This window comes from Myotis lucifugus, unplaced genomic scaffold (genome assembly GCF_000147115.1).
Source record: "Myotis lucifugus unplaced genomic scaffold, Myoluc2.0 scaffold_203, whole genome shotgun sequence".
Taxonomy (NCBI): Eukaryota; Metazoa; Chordata; class Mammalia; order Chiroptera; family Vespertilionidae; genus Myotis; species Myotis lucifugus.
The window spans coordinates 68,826-90,452 of record NW_005871251.1 but is presented as its reverse complement, the minus strand read 5'-3'; the positions used below and the strand labels follow the sequence as shown (position 1 = coordinate 90,452).

The window sequence follows — 21,627 nt, the reverse complement described above, 5'->3', positions numbered from 1 at the left end:
AGAATAATGTTTCTTGACACATAAAAATGACAGGAAATACAAATTTCAGTATCTATCTCTATCTATCTATCTATCTATCTATCTATCTATCTATCTATCTAAAAGCCTAAGTGACTGTTAAGACTGGTTGACCGGTCACATGACACACACTGACCACCAGGGGCAGATACTCAATGCAGGAGCTGTCCCCTGGTGGTCAGTGCGCTCCCACAGCCAACTTCCCATGGTCCTTCCCCCCAGCAGGCTAGCCCCGATGAGCCCCAAGTGGGATTAGGTGAAAGGGCCCTGATCAGCCCCAATCCCCAGCCAGGCCGAGGGACCCCACCCATGCATGAATTCCTGCACCAGGCCTCTAGTCGTTATATAAAGTTTTACTAGAACACAGCGATGCTTACTGGTTCATGGCTGCTGGTCATGGAAGGGTAGAGTTGAGTAGTTACAACATAGGCTCTATGGCCCACCAACTCTACACTATTTACTATCTGGCCTTTGGGGGGGGGGGTGGAAGAAGGTTTGTCAACCCCTCCTTTAGGCATTTATCTTTCTTTTTTTCTTTTCACTCCTCACCCAAGAGTGGAATTTTGTGTGTTGGTGGTGAAGTTATTTTAGATTGGAACCATACCACAGAGTCCCCAACTTTGTTTTGTTATTCAGACAAGCCGTGATCCAGCTTGTTTTTTTGTTTTTTACTTTTTTGTACTAAGTAAATAAAGCTCTTCACAGCATGAATTTAGGCTCCTAACAAATTTAAGTTTACAATGAATTTAAATTGAAAGCCCAGCCCTTCTAGGTTGAACACATGGGTCATCCAGGCCAAGCATTCTTCTAGGCGTTGATGCTCTTCTTGGCCATCCTCTATGGTGGTCTTTCAGCCTGGACTGCACTGCTTCCTGGAAAAACCCAAGCCATATCTAGACAGTAGTGAGGGCTAGCATGTTTCCTCTCATATTGATACTCAATCTGTTTCCCTATGTACTCTCTCCATGCATCCTAATTCTGTGCTTGGAGTCGCAGAATATAAACCTCTTCCATGCTGTCACTCTTTCAATCTTTCAAGACAACTAGCACATGACCAGCCTTTCCTCCATGTTTAAATCCCAGTTCCTTGAACTGATCCTCAGAAGATAAGGTTGGGAGTCCTCTGCCTTCCTAGTCACCTTCTTCAGGGGATTTCTAGTTTTTCTAATGTGTTTTCACAGTCTAGGTGTGGTTTGTGAGTGAACATGTGCTATTAGGTTTTCAATTTTATGCAATCTGTACTTAGTGAGCAATACCTTATAAATAAAAATACCTGATTTTCTGAGAATACAAAAAATCATCTACTTTCTCAAGTGTGATCAGCAGAAATGTAAGCTTTATGGCGTTTTTTTCTTTCAGTTGCTAATATACTTTGTCCCTTAGGTCATGGCTGATGGTAGCGTATCAACTAGGCTACCTGAAATCAATTTGGGAGATCATTTAGATGCAAGTCCAGAAGGCTATGATAATTTATCATCTGCTCACCTTCATAAGAATCATCTGCAAATCTTTGGTGAACATGTCCCCAGGTAATATGATAAAAATAATACCAGGACTTTTATTTTTAATTCGGAGTTCAAGGGGCATTTTAACTGAATACGTCAAGTGATTCAATTTTTATTTCTTCAAATAGGTTTTTTGTTGTCTATGCCGATGGATCAGGAGTGGAACTTCTTCGAGACAGTGACATTGATGAGTACCTGTCCTTGGCATACGGAGAACCAACTACCGTAGTTCTTCAAGAGCCAGTGCAGGAGCAGCCAGGTAGGAAGCCTACTAGGCTGGAGCTCACTGTGTCCCTTCCCAAACTCTCACCTTTCCTATCCAGTCCACGCCCAGGTCGTCTCTACTTTTTTCCTTTGCTCACTTTTCAATTCTACTTTTTACCTGACTGTGTCAACCTATATATATAGTTATTTGTGCTCAGACCAAGATTTATCTGAGCATCAACCTATGTAAACTGTGGAGGATGAGTCACTCTCCTACCCATATGCAGATTTGTATCTGTGTTTAAGTATGTTATGTATGTACCTAGGTTCCTATTTATGTGTTTGTTTAATCTTGGTAGAAAAAAAAAGAAAAGTAAGATATCCCCTCTAAGTTAATTTTCTGTCATTTTGACAGTGTTACCTTAATGAATTTAATAGAATAAAAAGAGAAAGTACATTTGATGTGTGAGTTAGAAAGCCAACTTGAAATATATGTTTTGTCATGTATTCATTGGACATTTATATTACTTTCAATTTCAAAAAAAGTCTGTGAGTAAAGATTAGAGACACATATTGCATTAAGTTTGAATCATCCGTGTATGTAATAGTGTATTTAAACATAGATATAAACTTGCATTTTATCTGTGTACCAAACTAATGTTCTAGTCTAAGTTTATGTGTGTGTGTGTTTTAATTTTTTCTCTGGTTGGTAGGATATATTTTGTGCTTGTTTATAAATATACCTGCATCTGTGTGCAGTTAGATCTTCTAGTGTATCACATTAAGCGCCATGTCAGTCACCGGTGACTGATACTATACTTTCAGTCTGGAAGACAAAACAGGCTGGGCGCTTAATGTGGTATCAGTGCACATGCTCTTTGTGAATGTGGAGAGTGGGGTGCTCTCACTGGTTGTACAGTGCATGTGTGGAACTGTGTGAGAATTCAAATTGCATTTAACTAGCACCTACTTGATAACCCACCATGTGCCAAACAGTGGCTGGGTATTAGGGATACAATGGTGAGCTAAGAGAGCATGGAAGGCTTCCCTGAAGACACTGGAACCAACAGCTGGCGGATATGTAGGAGTTCATTAAGATGGGAGGGAAAGCTATCTTAGAAGAGAGAATACAAAGCAGGAAGCATAAAACACTGGAGAAGATAGGGGAAAGGCTGTAGTACCTGAAGCTCAGAAGGGAGAATGGTGCAGGGTGAGGCAGGGGTGAGAAAATATTAAAAAAGACTCAGTTTTATCCTGTGAGCAATGGTAAGTCAATGAATAGCTAAAATCTTGGCTTAAGGTAATCAGTCACCCTGACTGCTGGGGAAGGTTCACTCGCAGAGTAGATATGGGCAGAAAAGCTAGTCCTTGCTGCAATCCCAAATAGGATCTCTCAGAGGCGAATGATCTAAGGAGGGACAGTGGAGAGGGAAGAAGTGCTGAACTCCAGAAATGTTTAGTGGTGGGATGGACAGGTTTTGAAGGACAATGAGTACTTTCAGGTGATCTAAATCCAGTCTGTAGGTGTTGCAGTGACTAAAAGCCACCTTTCTTTTGAGATCTTAAGGCCCTTAAGCATCATTGCTGTGTCTTACTTATCAAGTAGTGGTTGTTGAATTTAGTGAATGCCCATTGAAATTTTCAGAATATTTTTGATAGAGAAGTGACCCTCTGATGACTCTCTTTCAACAAGGTGCCCTCAGCATCACTGTCCTTCGCCCTTTTTGTGAAGCATCGCCATGGCTGATGAAGAAAGAGCTTGATACAATTGTTCCTCCGAATCTTCAGTCGAGGACATGGGAGACATTTCCCCCAGTAGAGGTATAACTTTTCTGGCTGAAAAGTCACTAAATTTGCATATCCATCCATAAATGAACCAGAGTCTCAGGTCTTCTCACATATATTCATTCTTTAAAAAAAATATATTTTATTGATTTTTTACAGAGAGGAAGGGAGAGGGATAGAGAGTTAAAAACATCGATGAGCGAGAAACATCAATTCAGCTGCCTCCTGCACACCCCCTACTGGGGATATGCCTGCAACCAAGGTATATGCCCTTGACCAGAATCAAACCTGGGACCCTTCAGTCTGTAGGCCGATGTTCTATCCACTGAGCCAAACTGGTTAGGGCTGGAATTTTATATTCGAAGACTTTGACACTGTAGATTTAGATACACCTGACCAGCTAATCTGTTTTATTTCTTTTACCCTACATTGCAGGCTTGAACATCTTCTCATGATATAAAAATATCTGCTCTGAGTAACCCATGTTACAGTTCTGCTGTCATGGAATTACTGATATGCAATACAGAAATCTTCTCTCCACTGGTTCCTTATTTGTTAGTTTTAACGCACAATTTTTTCTTATCTTATTAATTCATAAATTAAATTCACAAGAAAAATGTGAAGGATTATACACAGGGATTTAAACTATAATGTTAAAAAATAAATATTGTAATTAGGTCACAGTAGAAAAGCCCCCACCTAAAGTTTTTTTAAGAATGAAAGAAAATACCTGGAGTGAGAACCTTGAAGTCCTGAATCTCACAAGACTTTCCATTTCATCTTGCAAGCAGTTTAAGTAATATGTCCAGCTTATTGTCAGGTGTTAAATTATTAAGTCAGTGAAGGCATTGATAAGATGATCAGAGAGAGATACTAGTGTTAAGTGAAGAGGATAATGTTTTGAGTTATGATGATTTTTTCTTTCCTGAATAATTTTGTAATAGCAGGGGCATAAAATAATGAACAATTAAGCCGCAGTGGTTCTCAACCTTCCTAATGCCGCGACCCGTTAATACAGTTCCTCATGTTGTGGTGATCCCCAACCATAAAATTATTTTCGTTGCTACTTCATAACTATAATTTTGCTATTGTTATGAATTGTAATGTAAATATCTGATATGCAGGATGTATTTTCAGGGGTTGCAACCCACAGTTTGAGAACCGCTGACAATGATCTCCTAGCCCTATATTTTAATTTGGTGACTATAATCAACATGGTGAATGAAGATGATCTGAATTCTAGTCCTGACTCTACCAAATTATTAATGTGGGATTTGGAACAAGTCACACTGGACCTTTACTTCCTTATCTAAAAAATGAAAGGACACACCAAATGGCTCACTAAGGCTATATATCCAAGTTGGAAGCACTGCATTATGACAAATAATATGCGACATCTGAAATGAATGAATGTAGTTCAGTCTCTTCCTCTGCAACTCCTGTAGCTATGACCACACCCTGTGGGAGTTGCCCAACCCAGGCAAGATGCTGAGTGGTTATCACTGACCAGGCAGTGGACACTGAATAGCAATTTAAAAGGGAGCACATCAGACACACTGCGGGGCATATGGCATCAAACCACACCACTCCTGAAAACAGAGGATAGCATAGAGATGAGAGTCCACTCTAAGGCAGACATTTCTGCTCAAGAGATCCTCAAAGATTCATGCTTATTCTAGAGTGAGCTCAAAGACCACTCAGGTCTATAGATGGTTTCTCTCATTAAGTCAACATATTCATGGAACCAGAAAGTTAAAAATTGTTTTATTCCAAGTGTCTTTGGCTACCTGTGGGTATCAAAGGATAGTCTCATGCATTTGGCCTAAGCTAGGCTGTAGCCACGTTGCCATGACACAGCACTGCTTGGCACTCCCCTAAGTGCCATCCACAAGACATCATGCAACAGGATTTTAAAATATGCAGATTCTCATTTCCATATAAAGAGGAAAACTTGCCCAATTTTGTTATCAAGTTTTCTTATACTTGTGAAACTTTTTGAGAACAATGATATTTTATTTATTTACCTTTTTTGCCTATGTATTCCCTAACAGTGGTTTCTAGCATAGTATTTAAATAATAAGAACTCAGGTGTTTTTTTAATGTTGATTTCTTGTGTGGTTGTTTTGCTTTGTTTTGTTAATAGAAAAAAACTCCAGGACCTCCGTTTGGCACTCAGATTTGGAAGGGCCTTAACATTGAGGCCAAACAGCTAGTGAGCACCCCCGCCCCTGTAGTCAAGAGCCCCAATGTGCTACAGATACGCCAGTTCATCCAGCACGAGATCATAAAGAATGAGGTGAAACTGAAGCTACAGATTTCCCTTAAGGTAATGGAATCCAAGTAACCTGCCCCAAAAGAATCAGGAACAGGGCAATCATATGATTGTTATATAGAGTCCTCACTTCTCATTATGTGGAAAACTAGCCTACTGACCTCTGGAAAAAGGTAGAACTGCATATTAATCTGAAATTTGTCTCTGAAAGAAAACTATTGTTGGTTTTTGGAAATGGCCTAAGAATTTGTAAATATTTAATTAATTGTATAAGCATATCTGTAACATCTCACTGTCTAGTATGTTAAATCTCAGAACAAGGATCATATGTTCTGAGATTTGGGTCTCCAGTACCTGACGTAGAACAGGGGACAATTATTTGTGGAAAAAGATCAAATATTTATGGAGAAAGTCAAGTATGTTCCTCTTGGAAGCAAAGGCATGCCTAAGCAACTTACATTCAAAGATAGAACCATAAAGGTTGTCCCTGGAAAGGACTCTGAAGATTATCTAATTACCTGTGTCCATTTTATTGGTGGGGACAGTGGAGCATATAGTTAGATGTGGGGCCTCTCTGAAGTCCTCATACAGTTCTAATGTCCTATGGCCCTTAAAGCTTTGCTTTTGTGCTTTTCAGATCTTTGCTTACTAACATATTAAAGAAGGGTCTTTCTAGATTGCTTGACCAGTAACTGTGGTGGCTGGTCATTGTGAATTTATATATTCTTAATCTCTTTGTGATATTCCAAGTTGATGTTGAATAGTTTGGTGTCTCTCTCTACCTTATTTCTGATTTCTATTGATTCATTTTATTCTGCTGATTTAGGATTATATAAACCATATCCTAAAGAAAGAAGATGAGCTACAAGACATGACAGTTAAAGATTCCAGAACTGAGGAAGAGAGAGGCAACGCTGCAGATCTCCTCAAACTAGTTATGGTGAGACAGAATGTTCACACACCACTGTCCTTACTGTTGTTCCACTACTAGGTGCTCCAAGACAAAATCCTATAAGTAAGAGATTGTTTCTGCCATTTCTGTGAAGCATTTTCTCCCTCCTTATAATTTCTTATTTCTGTGGAATCTGACTTCTTATATATTGAATTTTTCAAATGTCTTTTTAGGCTCTTTCTTAAATCATAAATAACTCTGAAGGCTCTTAAAAGAAAAGTTTTTATTATCTTAAGAGAAATTGATATTCTTTGAAACAGTGAATGAATTAGTGAAGGAAATAGGAAGGAGGAAGAAAAGGAATTTCTACAACTTAAAATGATTTTTAGAAATTTGTTAAGTGAAAGAATTGACTAAAAAATCAAATAAGATTTGTATAAGCATTAAAAATAATTCATTGTATAGTAATTTTCATAAAAGATCAAATTGACCACATAAGAATGCTTGTAAACAAAGTGAATTTTGTGTGCAATATAATAACTAAGGAATTTTCTCTTTATTTCAGTCTTTCCCTAAAATGGAAGAAACTATAAAAAGTCATGATACTCAAAGTAAGTACATTTAATATTTATTTTGCAAAATATTTACATATTCCAAAAGAACAACCTTAAATACACTTTTCAGTCATTCTTGCGTCTAATAGCAAAGTTCTGTGTAGGTATTTCTGTTGTTGCATTAGCCATGTTGTATCATTATTATTTATTCATATTTTTTTCTGCCTGAATTATGAGATTCTTGAAAACTGTGATTGCCTCTAATTCATCTTTAACATTCATCTTCTGAATAAAAAAAGTTAACATTTGGCTTCTATGTTAACCTTAACCTGTATCTAGAACATGGCTAAGACACAGGAAGAAAACAATCAACCAATGGGCACTCCCCCCGCTGCCCCCACACCCACACAGAACTTTGGAACCACTACACAATTGTCACCAAAACCTCACCCTATTTTACTCTATATCTACTCTTGGAAAATAGCCTCATTCAAAGCATTTTATTTTGGAATATGTATGGCTCCAAAAAAATTGGTTATATGGTTTCATAGTTCATGGCAGACAAGCAACATAGAAACTTGGTAATTTGGGTTTGATTTTTGGCCATCTGCAGCAGCCATGGCTTCATTAAGCCCACAGATGTGTTTTGTGTGTCCCCACCGTGTTAGCTTGAACAGTTTGTTTTGTTTATCTGAATTTTTCTTTTCTTGAAATGTCACTTGACCACATAGTAGCATGTGGCTCAAGATTGTAAACAGAAGAATCCATCACAACCCAGTGTCTCCCTGTCCTTACACACTGTTATCACTCTTCCCCCTGGGCAGCCCCTTATATTAAGGTTGCCAGATTCAGCAAATAAAAATAGAGAAGGCCCAGTTATATTTGACTTTCAGATAAAGAAAAAGTAATTTTTTAGTGTAAGTATTGGGACCCATTTATATTTTTAAAATATTACTTGTTTATCTGAAATTTATATTTAATTAGTTGCCCTATACTCTATCTGGTAAACCTACCTTTCAGCATTTGAATTCATAACCTCTGGCATGAGGGAACAGTCTCCAGAGAGGTAAATGGGTAGGTTGCCCAAAAGTGAAAGACAAATTAAATATATTTTTGAAACACAAAAATTAACAAACAGATGCGGGAGTCAAACAGGGTCTTGCATACTTACAGCAGCCCCTGACATATTAATAGTAGAGATCCGGGGCCAAGGCTCCCCACAGGATTTCCTAGGACACTAATCTCTGAGGTGGCTCCACCAAGAATGACTTGTATGATATAAGTTTGGATAATGCTGCATGTGGCTTTATGTTCTTGGAGAGCCACAATATACACTAAATAATGGAGGATGCAGAGAAGTCCCACACAATGACACATAGTTATAGTTGGTGTGATACTTACACTAAAAAATTATTGGTTGTTTATCTGCAATTCAAATGTAACTAGGCCTTTTCTATTGTTATTTGCTAAATCTGGTAACCTTAATATCAGGGGCTGCCCAGGGGAAGAGGACAGGGAGACAATAGGGTTGTGATGGATTCTGTATGACCTGGTGTTTCCCAAGCTCATATACCCATGAGCCTTGTTTCTTTTTTTAATCTCCTATTAACATCCCACCAAGACCATGATCTGTGGAATGAACTCTGAGAGTCACTTCCCAAATTATCAAAGGAACAACCACATTGTATTACATTCATACCCTTAGATTTAGATCTTCATAGTTTTGTGTGTGTTTTCTTTTTGGAAAAAAAAAGACAGAACAATTTCAATAAAACGGGTACTTTTTCAGTGCTTCAGATACAATGAAATTCAGTCAGGTAGATGCTGATCCCCTAATAACATGTCACTATGTTTCCTTTTTTAAAAAAAACCACACATTTTTATTGATTTCAGAGAGGAAGAGAGAGGGAGATAGAAACATCAATGACTGATTGGTTGCCTCCTGCAGGCCCCTCACTGGGGCTCGAACCTACAACTCAGGCATGTGCCCCTACTGGGAATCGAACCATACCTCCTGGTTCATAGGTTGACACTCAACCACTGAGCCACACTGGCTGGGCGCTACGTTTCTCATTTTGTCCTCTAGTAGGGCACTGCGTAAACATTCACTGTTACAGTACAGCTTGATCATGGAAATCCTAGTAAACACTTGATGGATTAAAGAAAGGCTCTTAGACAGTATCTCTAACGAGACATTAGGTATTGCTTGTGTGTGGGGTTGTGTTGTAAAGTTAAATGAATCTATTTTTAAAGTTGCAGCCCACCTAATTGATTTGTACAAGCAGTCTTTGACTTCTGTTCCGGAGTGTCTGCCAGACCCATTTGATACAGAGCTCTCTGAAAAGAAATTGAAGTAAGCTGATCCAATAATGTTTTCCACTTAGTATTAAGCATGCAGTGATTGAGGAATGGAGAGATGTGGGTATCATAACCATGGGTGACCACATCCAGGAGATCTCCGCCTTTCATCTGCCACACTGTCAACAACTTACCATACAGGGGTGGTTTTCTTTTATTGTTTGCCAGCCGAGAGCATTGCCTCTCTTGCTTTAGAAGCATGTGCATTTCTTTATTCATTCACTGATCCAAATGGACATGTATGGCATGCCCATTATGTGAAAAGCTTCATGCTGGGAGCTGGAGATAGAGTGATAGATAACAACTCGACCAGTGCCATCTTGGAGCTTATAAGATAGCATCGGAAACAGCCCCAAAGCAAGTCAACACATAGGCACGTCATGACAGATTGCGAGAAATGCCACGGAAGGTATATGGGGCCCCAGAAGGAAAATGACAGAGGGCCCTATTTTATGACTTCAAAAATAAGGCTGCTGGGAAGGGGGAATCTTTTGGGAAAATATGCTTTTAGACCTTTCAAAGCATCACATGGACTTATCCCAGAGGCAGCCGGATAGTGGACACTAAGTAACCTAAGATATGGCCAATTAAGATAACAGAGAAAGAGCCAACTGTGTGGAAAGTCAGCAAAGTATCGTATTGCCTTTTTGGTCATAAGTCTCTTTCCTTTCACATAGGCACGCAGCAACAGTAAAGCACTGGAAAGAGAAGATAGCTCAGAAGAGGTAATCCATTCTGAAGTATATATACATAAACATGAAAAAACCCAGCTTTGTGGAATCATAGAATCTTAGAGGAGGAAGGGTTGGGAGGTCCTACCGTCCAGGCTCCCTGCTGTGATCTGAATCTCTTCTGCGTTTCTGCCAATGGTCATTTAGCTTTTGTGTGACCATGTCCTTATCTCTTGAGGATGCCCATTGGACCAGTAGGGGTGGATCCTCTCCCTTTCATAAGTAAGAACGCTCTCTGTGCTTTGCTAATTTTAATTACTGATAAATAATCTAGAACTTAATGCAGAGCATAGTTATAAACATTCAAGGATTCATATAACTCATCTGAGGATGTGCTCTAAGCATCATGTGCTTTGGTTTCCTTTCAATCCTAGCCAACGATTCCAACTTCAACTCTCTTGCCATAAAGAGAGGAAGCCAGATATATTTACTGAGCATATAGTAGTATATATGGTACTATTGTACACATTGGTATGGCTCCCCTCCAGAATGACTCCCAGATGAATATGCTTCTTAATAACAATGTCTGGGTTACCTTATGGCATGTGTTGGAGAAGTGGTGAGATAAGACCTTAAGTCTCTTGGCCCACCCTACATACAAGGTCAAAGTGTAAGGTGTATACTGTCTCATAGAATATCCCTGGAAGGATTTGAAGTGCCTGGTGAGAGTGATTGCCTGTGGGGAGGGAGGTTGGGAGGTTAGGTTAGGGGACAGTGTGGGATGGAGACTTCCTTTTTATTATGTACTCTTCAATACCTTTAGAATTGTGTACATGTGTTATCCATTCACATTTTTTAGAATTTTGGAACACTAATTTTTTAAAATTTTAACCAAGAGGTAGATAATAGAAAGCCAATGTAAGTTTTTGAAAAAGAGAGTGAAACACATAAATATGTGTCATAGAAAAACAAGTGTTGGCAGCATGCATAATAGATTGGGGAGGAGGATTAAGGAAGGAGAAAGTTTCAAGGAAATTTGAGGTGGTCAAAAATGTCAGATGATATGGAAGTGTCAGAAAGGAGAATGAACAGGGAAATTAGGGTTTATCAGTTGGAAGGTTTATTGATGTCTTTTGTGAGAACAGTTTTAAGAAAGTGGTAGGCAATAGGTACACTGCCATAGGTTGATGAATGAATCCATGAGGCCGTAGAGACGAGACATGTTAATGAGAAATTATTGTTTAAATTAGATGATATTTTGATTCAGCCAGTATTTCCAGAGAAGCCATCCAGTGTAAGAGAGCACTGTTTTCGTTCAGTAAAATTTACTCCAGGAATTCAGTTTGTTTATCTATAAAACGAGGATGATTGGACCACCTAATACCTAAGGTCAGCTCACACACTGGGTGACTAATTGCTAATTAGCAAGTGCACTTACCAAGATCGTGGGCTTGGAGGAGGCAGCCTGGGTTTTAATTTGGACTTGACTTCTTACTAGCTAATGATTTAGGGTGGATTACATAACTTCTCTAGGCCTTGGCTTTTTGGCCACTACAATGGGAATAATAATATTAACTCGGAATTCTTGTAAGATTCAATATAAAGTACTTTGCAAAGTGTCTGGCATATAATAAGCACTTAAAATGGAAAACTATATCAGATAGGATTAGGTTGAACTACATTTAACAGATAGCCCCCAAATCAATGCTTTTATAAGAAAGAAGTAGACAGCACCACATCATCAGATTCCTTCTTTTCATCTATTCTATCGTTCGCAGCACATGATTTCCATCCTTAAGGTTGCTTCATGGTTGCAGAATGACTGCCACAACTCCAGCCATTTCATCCATATTTCAGAAAGTAGAAAAATAAATGAGACAAGGACAAAGGGAAAGCCTCCCAGCTGAGTTAGCCTTCTTTAAAAAGCCACCTGGAGTCTTACTCAGGGAATTTAGTTTACTTCTCATTGCCTGTCTTTACATGTGAAAAGTATAGTTTTTAGCTGGTATATGTCTCCCCAGTGTAGGGTTCTGATATTGGAAAGACATCTACAGGATTATAATGCTTTTATTTCACTTTGTAATCACTGATCACATTATTCATAAACTTTTACTTAGGTTTTTGTTAGTTCTGCTTCTGAAATTATGCAGATTAGAAGAATCTAGTTGGCTTTAAGACCATGTGGTTTTTAGTCTTTTGAGGTCAACTGTAAAACCAACCAGCTGGTATCATTATTTGCTATCTTATAATGAAAGGCTGATTTCTAAGTAGGAAAAATGACTGGGATGTAGAGCTAAAACACAAGCAAATAATATTTTGAAATATTTTGTCTCTTTTGCATAATTATGGAACTACTGACCAGGAAAGAGATTGAAAACACAAACAACTATTTAATGAAAATTAGGAACAAAGTAGTATCACCTTACTTCAAATCTGAATTTAGCAAGACATTTCAGTCTCAGGTAACTGAATGTAATTAACAATTATTGAATAAGAGTCCTTTTAAAAGTTGACATAGTGCATATGCTATTATATAATGTTCCTTTCCTGAAGTTACTTCTTTCCTACATCTAATCCGCTAACTAACCTATACCCTTCAAATCCATGTCTTCAAGAGAGACCTAATTTCAGGTCTTACACCTAAGTAGTGTTCTCTACCAATGTGTTACTACCTCTCCATCTCCCTGCCTTGAATTATCACTATTAATTGCCTTATCCCATCTATTTTAAGCCATTTTTTGTGTCAGATTCTCCCTATTGATGCTCATCCTATGATAAATCCAAGTTTTATTCATTAAGGTTTTTATTCCATTGAAATTCTGTTACCCATTGGCTGCTAACTCTAAGTTATTATAAGTTCAGAATTCCCTGTGTTGCTATAAAAACTCCAGACACTATTATTAACCAGAGGCTGCCTGAGAAGAAATTATAGGAAACTAATTAACAAAATCTACAATTGAGTTAATAAATCTCTTGAAAAACTTTTAGCTTACAAAACTTCATTTCCAGGACCTTAAAAAAGAGACTTTGATCATTGCTCAACAATTTAACATGCTCATGGCAGCTGCCTTTCAGCCATGTGTAAGTCTAAAATTATTCTTTTGGTTTTTCCTTTTATCTGTACACCCTTTCTGGAAACTTGCCTCCATTTACAAAGAAAGGTGAAGATGTGAGCAAAACAACTGAGAAAAATACAAGTGGTCTTCATCCAGGTAATATGCTTGTGTAGCTCTTACTCCTATGACTGTGCCTAAATGAAGAATACCCGATAGTGGCTCTGAGGCCATAACTAGTTCCTACCACCCTTTGCCTTAGTAACAGCTAATGACATGACCTGCTGTGACCTGTATATTAGTCCTGCCTGACTTATATGAGGAAAGCAAGATGTAACTAAATTCTCTATGAAGGAGAATTCTTGCCAAAAATCCTTAAACGGAATTTGATTAACAGGAAACAATCAAACCCAAAATGTAGGCATTTTTTTAAAGACAATTGTCCTGGACTCTTCAGACAAATCAGTATTATTAAAAGAAAAAGATGGAGTAACTGTTCTATATTAAAAGAGACTAAGGAGTCATGAAAACAACATGCAGTGCACGCACTTTGGATGTGGGTTGAGAAAAACAACATAAAAGATATTGTAGGGCAACTACATGAGTTTGATTGGAGGACTCTGTCAGCAGGCTTTGTGGCATTACTGTAGGTTTTCCTGAGTGTGATGATGGGTCAGAGTTTGCAAAAGCAAAGATTAAGGTTGGAACAGGGGCTTATAAGTGTGATGGGGAGAAATCGGGGGTGAAGGTTGATGCTTCTACCTGCCACCTACACAGACATCACTAATCAATCAAGTCTACTTTCCTCTTGAGACGGGGAAAGGCCTGTTTTTCAGCACAGTCCTCCAGGCAGCCACCACCATTCATTCAACTAAGGTTGGCGCACACAAGTTGGTCCTTGATATATTTATTTAAAATGTGTTCATATTGCACTGATTCCTTAGAGAGATATATTTTAATTAACAATTACATGTTCAGCCCTAGCCAAGTGGCTCACTTAGTTAGAGTATCATACCATGCACTCCAAAAGGTTTCAGGTTCCACTCCAGGTTAGGTCCCTGGTCAATTGATGTTTCTCTCTCCCCTCACCCCCTAAAGTCAATAAATACATATCCTTGGGTGAAGATTTTTATAAAAGAATTACATGTACGCAGTAATGAATGCATTTAAAATGAGAAAATTTTAAAAAATTCACATCTCAGTTATTCTTGCCAGATAACATAGGCCAAATTACTTGGTCTCTATTTCATAACCCAACAAGATAGCTACTACTACATAGTCATACGCCCAGAAAGAACCAGCTAGCTCCCAGGGAGTGTGAGCCCCATTTGTTAATGGCAAGCACTGCATCATATAGGAAGAATCATTGCCTCTTAGTAGCTTTTTTTCAATTTAGTCTTTCTCAAGTGTGGGGGGTGAGCACCTTGTTCATTGTAAAGAACACAAACATTAGTAGTGATTGTACCATTGTCTGGAATATCACCTTATAATATTTGTTTTAGGTTTTCTAGATCCCCAGCCAAAAGAAGTTGTAGAACAGCGACCCTCAGATAGGGCTTTTTTTCCAAAATCGGAGAGTTCTGTGAATATCAAGGAGTTCGCTAACCAGAAGGAAACTGAAAATTTATCCAAGTCTCCCACAGGTATGGTAATCATTTGCTTTATCTCACTGTCTCTCAAAACTGGACATTATGTCCTTTCGGAGTATGGGAGATGGTACTGGGTGTTGAAGGTATAGTTGTGGTTATATAAAAATTTCTATAGTGTCTATGGGAGATGGTACTGGGTGTTGAAGGTATGGTTGTGGTTATAGAAAAATTTCTATAGTATCATGGACCCTGGAGCTGTGGAACTGTGAAAGGATTCTTAGCATGATGTGGATACATTGGCAGGTTGGTTAATATGTTGGGTTTGGGAGGATGAGAAAGTCCGATTGCAAAGGAGTGGATATAATGGTGGAATATATAATCCATTCCAAAGAAACAGGAAAGCAAGACAAGAATGAGACAAGTGATTGTTTAAAATGAGGAAGTCAATTGATTACAGGTCTCAATGAGGTTAAATAATTGCTTGTTAAATATGATAGAGTAATAAGCTAGAAGAATAGGAGGCGATGATATATAGAGGGAAGCTTGAAATGAGAGTTTGAAAGTGGTAAAATTATTGGTGTTGGCAAGGTCAAAAATATGACATGAGAGTTTCTGAGATAGAAGAGGAAACTATGAAGAAATGAGATGATCGAGAATCAGAGAGGATATTGTGATGTCACCAAGAAACATGGAGTGGAAGGCCACCCTAGGTGTCAAGAGCTCCAGTGAATCAAGGGAATGATGGAGAGGTCAGTCAATGATAGCTGCTTGGAGATGTCATAGGTAACGCAGTCTGATGGCAGGAGCTTTAAAGGAATGGGAGTTTTCGAAGGAGGAAACAAACTACTTTGAATCAAGGATACCTACTGCTGTCCTGGGCTCTGATACTTGAGATAAGACATGGTAATGTGGCCTCTTTAAAAGAAGTAAATTATTATTCATATAAACAGCAATGTTGTTGTTGTTGTTTGTTAATCTTCACCTGATGGTATTTTTTCCATTGATTTTTAGAGAGAGTGGAAGGAAAGGAGGGAGGAAGAGAGAGAGAGAGGGAGAGAAAAAGAGAGAGAGAGAGAGAGAGAGAGAGAGAGAGAGAGAGAGAGAAGCATCAATGTGAGAGACACACATTGGTTGATTGCCTCCCACACATGCCCCAGGGATAGAGCCTGCAATCCAGGTATGTGCCCTGAATGGGGAATCACACATGTGACCCTTTGGTGCGAGGACACTCTAACCACTCATCCACATAGGAGTGTTTGTGTCTGACTGCCTGTCTCTCTGGGCATCCTCCCTGCCTTCATCTTGCCCTATACCTACTTGTCCTGTTTGATTTTATCCTCTTCTACAAAGGACAGGCTATGTCCATTACTACAGAGGTCCAAGGTTCTGATTCTTCCAGGTCCATAACCCAGTCAGCGACATGGGATTATCCCTGTCAGCTTCAGTGGGAATATTCCAGTGAAGGTCCTGTGTTGCCTTCCCCTGGCTCATGTACCATCCTGATGGCTGGGTCCAGGGATGTCATGGCACCAGAAATATATGTGGCAGGAGTAGGTGTGGAGGGGGGCAATATGGAGAGTGCTGAGAGCACAAAGATTATAATTACCATAACCCTCAACTCAGAGATGCTGTTTGCAAAATATACCCATGGTGCTTGCCTGCAGATAGTGGACATTCAAATATTGGTCCCTTCCCTTTCCTGTCTTGATGACTTTTGAATCTGGGAAAGGATGTTTAATATTATGATCTAAAATACAATTCTTATTTCAACTGCCTGGGTATTTGGAGAAATGCAGCAATGTGGATCATCTACTCTTGCTTACTCCTCACCAAATGTGGTGACTTGAGGATTAACTTCCCTGGCTCAATTTACCTGTAATTACTACCACTTTTTTAGAACTATATATATAATAGTTGAGCCAAAGAGATTCTCAAGATTTTGTCCTCATTAGTTTTAAGAAATCTTTCAGAATCAATGTTTTCTTGTATTTGTACCTCATTGATTCAGTGGAAAGAACCCTGAACATCTCTGTATGAATTCAGTTTATCCAGGCAAGTCACTCAGCTTCATAGAATCTGATTTTTCTGATTTAATTAGAAAAGGTTATACTAATAGCATCTCGTCAAGTTGGTGTGAGGACCAACATTGGGTAAAATCTCTTCATAAAATGTACAGATATAACACTAGAATTAATTTTTTTTAAAAAGCCTTGTTCCTTTAAATGAGCTCTTAAAAAAGAAGAAAAGTTTTCCAAGTCAATGTTCAGTATTCCCTGGGATGACCTCGAGTGTCTTTGAATAAAATGTCCATGTGGTAATTTCAACTTTCTCTCTAACAGAATCAGATATGTGTCTGCCCGTGAAAATCCCAACCCAGTCGTTGCTGCAGGATGTCAAAGGACAAGCCAGGAAGGAGAAAGTGAAGATACCTCACTATTTGATGAGTTCCAAGCCCAAGTCTCTACCTCTCACAAAGGTAAAAGACATGGGGACACATTTCCCAGAGCTAAGCAGCATTTTATGTAAACCTGACCCATTGGAGTGATTGATGGCCAGCCACTACGTGCTATTTACTAGACGTACCATCTCACCGTGAAGGCCTGCAGGTCACACACAGAGGAACTAAGTCAGTTCTTTGCTCCTATAGGCTCACTGGAGGAATTGGTAGCTTGAAATCAGCCCAGCTGGGAGTCCGTAATCATAGAAATTGACAATTGCTGTTAATCAGGGTTCTTTTCAGGAAGCCAGTGTTACCAGCACACTGCTGGCTAAGGGGGTCATTGGCCACACTTCTCGTGACTCTTAGGATAAAATCCAGTATCTTAGCCTGACTACAAGTGTGGCCCCATTTGCTTCTTGGATCACCTTGCCCCAAACTCACTGTACTTCCGCCATTGTGGGTTGTTAGTTCTTTAGTTCTTAGATCTTTAAAAGCATCCAACTCCTTCCTCCTTTAGAGCCTCAGAGATTAAGAGTCCACATCAGCTCTGCTGGAAGCCTTCCTTGAGCCCATCAGACAGGTTTTGATGTTATCCTTCTATACTTTCATGGCACCCTGTGCCCGTTGCTATCACAGAATCTGTCACAATGAATATAATTGATGTGATGGGAGTGCTTCTCAAACTTAAATGTGCACATGAATTACCTAAAGATCTTGTCAAAATACAGATTCGGACTCACTGGTGTGGGGGCCTGGGATTCTGCAGCTCTGACAAGCTCCCAGGTGAGGTCAGTGCTGCAGATCTGAGGAGTACCAAGTGCATAGGGCAGTGGTTCTCAAAGTGTGATCACCTGACCCAGCAGCACTGGCAACACCTGAGACCTTGTTATAAATGCAAGGTCATGACCCCATCCCACATTTACGGACAAGAAACTCTGGGGATGAAGTCAACAATTGGAGTCTGAGTGAGTCCTGGAGTTGATTCCAATGGGAGCTGGCATCCGGTCCTCACGGGCACAGAGGAGCGTTCGGTCCTCAGGGGCACAGAGGGAAGAGCACACACTATGGACTCAGGCAGACTTGAGTGTGAGACTTTGCCACTTATCACTTGAGCAGATTTTTCAAACATGAGCTTCTCTAGCCTCAAACCAAAGCCTAAAATACTCCCTCACATGGGGTTGCTCAAGGATTACATGAGACAGTAAATGTTCCTTTCCTCTCAAGACAAGCAGCATTTTCTCTGGAGACAGAGCCTTTATCTCATCCTGGGAACTCAAAATACAAATAGAACCATTGTATTTCATGTTGTTACTTTTTCCTTAATGCAAAGGTGCAAGATCCTTCTGGAGGAAGAGTGAGAACATCCTCCATTGCATCAGCTACCATTAAGAACCCAAATTCATCCCCTTACGGATTCCATCTTCTCCCTCCATCAGTGAAGTTTGGAGTGCTTAGAGAAGGGCACACCTATGAAACCACTGTCAAGCTCAAGAACACTGGCGTGGACTTCTGCAGGTAAGGCCTAGGCACCCGCGTCTGCTCAGTCACCTTCTCCTACTCTGTGGCTTGTTTTTGACTACCTACATCAGTGAATGTTTCTTGAATTGAACTGTAATTATACTCTCTTGGATTTTCACATCATTCATTCGCTAATTCTCCCATTCATTGATTCGTTTATTCTTCAGAAAAATCAGTATTCATCAAGCCTCAAGTATTAGTCGGTACTTCTTTGCCCTCCCATTAATCATTATTCATACTTTGGTAGAAGCAACTCTAGGCCTGATCAGCTCTAGAAAAAAAAGGGAGGTGAGGGGCTGTACAAGTGTTAACAATAATTAACACATAATTTGAAAGTCTACTTCTCAAATTATTTCTCAAATCTACCACCAACTATGATAGCTGATATGTTTTAACTTTATGATCTAAAAATGATTTTAATTACATTACTTCTGCATAGTTGAAGCAAAATATAACCTGAACCATTAGGGCAGTGATGGCGAACCTATGACACGCGTGTCAGAGGTGACACGTGAACTCATTTTTTTGGTTGATTTTTCTTTGTTAAATGGCATTTAAATATATAAAATAAATATCAAAAATATAAATCTTTGTTTTACTATGGTTGCAAATATCAAAAAATTTCTATATGTGACACGGCACCAGAGTTAAGTTTTTCAAAATGCTGACACAGCTCAAAAGGTTCGCCATCACTGCATTAGGGTCATTTTGGCTCTGAAGTTCTGACTTGGAATTGATAACAAATATTTTAACTCACAGTTTGTACTCCCAGTTGAAAATACACTGCATCTGGGATTCAGTGACAAGGAAGAGTCAGTCCCTCATTTCCAATTCAAGACCAATAGAATTTCAGAGCTTGTAGAGACTATGCCAGTGGAACAAACTGAGTAACATATGTGTTTTTTTAAATAATTGAATTTATTGGGATGACATTGGTTCACCAAACCATACAGGTTTCAAGTGTACAACTCAATAAAGCATCATCTGCACGCTGCATTGTGCACCAATCGCTGAGCAGTCTCTTTTGTGACTTGTTTTAAGGTCCTTGTAGGCTGGAGAGTAAGGTGAAGCCTCAGATCTCCCGAGTACCAACTAGTTCTTGCAGGCAACTCACTGGATCCACACAGCTGTTGTCACTGCTGCATGTGAGAGTTCTATACCAAGATAGCTCCCAACTACAAAATTACCTCTATCCCATTTTGACTTTATCTTAAGCATAATGTGGAGAATTTCCCCAATAAATATGGAATAAATGTTTCAATTGACAAGTTTTTCTCAGTGTGAGTGACAAGTCCTTCAAAAATGGTTGTGATTCTGGACTCAGGTTCGGCAATATATGCAACAGAGCAACAGGAGCATGGGTTTCAAAGATCGCAATCCCATTTCAGTTGAGGCCAACCCCCACTTCAGGAATTACGTTTGCTTCCTCAGAAACAGACTGAGGAGGACCCAGGCCACCAGATATTATTGGTTGTTTAGGTTGTTGCCAGCAAGTAGGTGGGGAGGGATAGTCAACCTCAAACAAATAAACTTGATGTCACTTACTTCATGTAATAACCACTGATCCTGTCTGTTCAGTATAGAACTTTAGCTTTAGAGATTTCACTCCTCAGGGGGGTAAATTTAGCCACTACAGGGCAGGCAGCAGAGTTGAGGGTCACCGGAGCAGGGTTAGGGTTGATTTGGAGGTGGGCTTTCCTCAGCATTTTAATTTACTCCAGGTCTTCAACCTTCAGGCAGAACCCACAAACCACAAGAAGGGAAAGGCCCCATGTGTGAGCACAGGGCTTTTCAAGTTCTCCAACTTGCCTGAATCTCCTCTCCCCAAAGATCAAACCCCATGCACAACAGAGTGAGACTGGCTCCCACGCTCCACTGCTCTCCCCAGACCTTTATTCTTCAGCTTAGCAATCTGACAGTCAGCATTGTGTTCACGCTGGCGGCCACACTGCAATGCACACATAGCCACTCACGGCTCTGCCCGGCCTGGCTCCTCGGCAGGGCTGGAGCTGGGCTAGGAGCCTGCTTGACGCTGATGACAGCTGTTGGAAAGGCGCTTGTGAAACGGGCCCCAGAGTCTTCTCCCAATTGAATATTGGGTTGATTTTCCAATGGTGTGGACCCCATGCTCCTACAGCGTGAATATTAACACCTTCCTGATTTTTAATACCCAGGTTCATTCATTGTTCGTGGTTTTCATTATGGCATAAATTTATTCCCCTCTCTCGGCCCGTAGGTTCAGGGTAAAGCAGCCGCCACCCAGCACAGGACTGAAAGTGACCTACAAACCTGGGCCTGTAAGTCCTACGTGTTCTGTTGTGTGTGTCAGTGTGTTTCTGTATGAATGCAGATATGTTTCCAGTGAAGTCCTTCTCCCCATTCCATTTAAACCATGTTGAAGTCTAATTTTTTAGTATCATAAGCAAAAGATTCCTGGCATTGGTGCAGTATGTGGCTTGATGTCACTTACTTCATGTAATAACCACGAGACAGATCCTGTGTGTAAACAAAGTTAAACTTTGAGCTATGGAAACATTTCTGAAGTTCGCCCAGTACTACAGTTATGTATGGTTGTATGAAAAATATATCTGTAATAATTAAACATGATTTAACATGCATTTGGGAAGTTAATTACCTAACTATATCCTGTGACAAATCCTTCTGCAGTGAAAAATCCTTTGGAAAAAGAAATATTCCAGTCTTATAATTCAGTGTAAATCTGATTTGTTCTCTTGGTGTTTGCCAGAGAATATTATTAAGAATGTTAA

At 39.5% G+C, this 21,627-nt stretch overlaps 1 protein-coding gene across 1 annotated transcript in view; it reads left to right on the top strand.

Moving 5' to 3' along the window:
- The window catches only part of SPAG17 (sperm associated antigen 17), a 130,592-nt gene that overhangs the window by 104,728 nt on the left and 4,237 nt on the right, over positions 1-21,627 (top strand). Inside the window, exons 33-46 of the mRNA XM_023761250.1 lie at positions 1,402-1,547; positions 1,652-1,782; positions 3,421-3,548; positions 5,656-5,838; positions 6,611-6,724; positions 7,242-7,287; positions 9,484-9,583; positions 10,266-10,313; positions 12,622-12,726; positions 13,374-13,471; positions 14,824-14,955; positions 17,241-17,377; positions 18,672-18,856; positions 21,096-21,156. Coding sequence (XP_023617018.1) covers positions 1,402-1,547; positions 1,652-1,782; positions 3,421-3,548; positions 5,656-5,838; positions 6,611-6,724; positions 7,242-7,287; positions 9,484-9,583; positions 10,266-10,313; positions 12,622-12,726; positions 13,374-13,471; positions 14,824-14,955; positions 17,241-17,377; positions 18,672-18,856; positions 21,096-21,156 — 1,614 coding nt within the window. The remainder of the gene's footprint in view (positions 1-1,401; positions 1,548-1,651; positions 1,783-3,420; positions 3,549-5,655; positions 5,839-6,610; positions 6,725-7,241; positions 7,288-9,483; positions 9,584-10,265; positions 10,314-12,621; positions 12,727-13,373; positions 13,472-14,823; positions 14,956-17,240; positions 17,378-18,671; positions 18,857-21,095; positions 21,157-21,627) is intronic.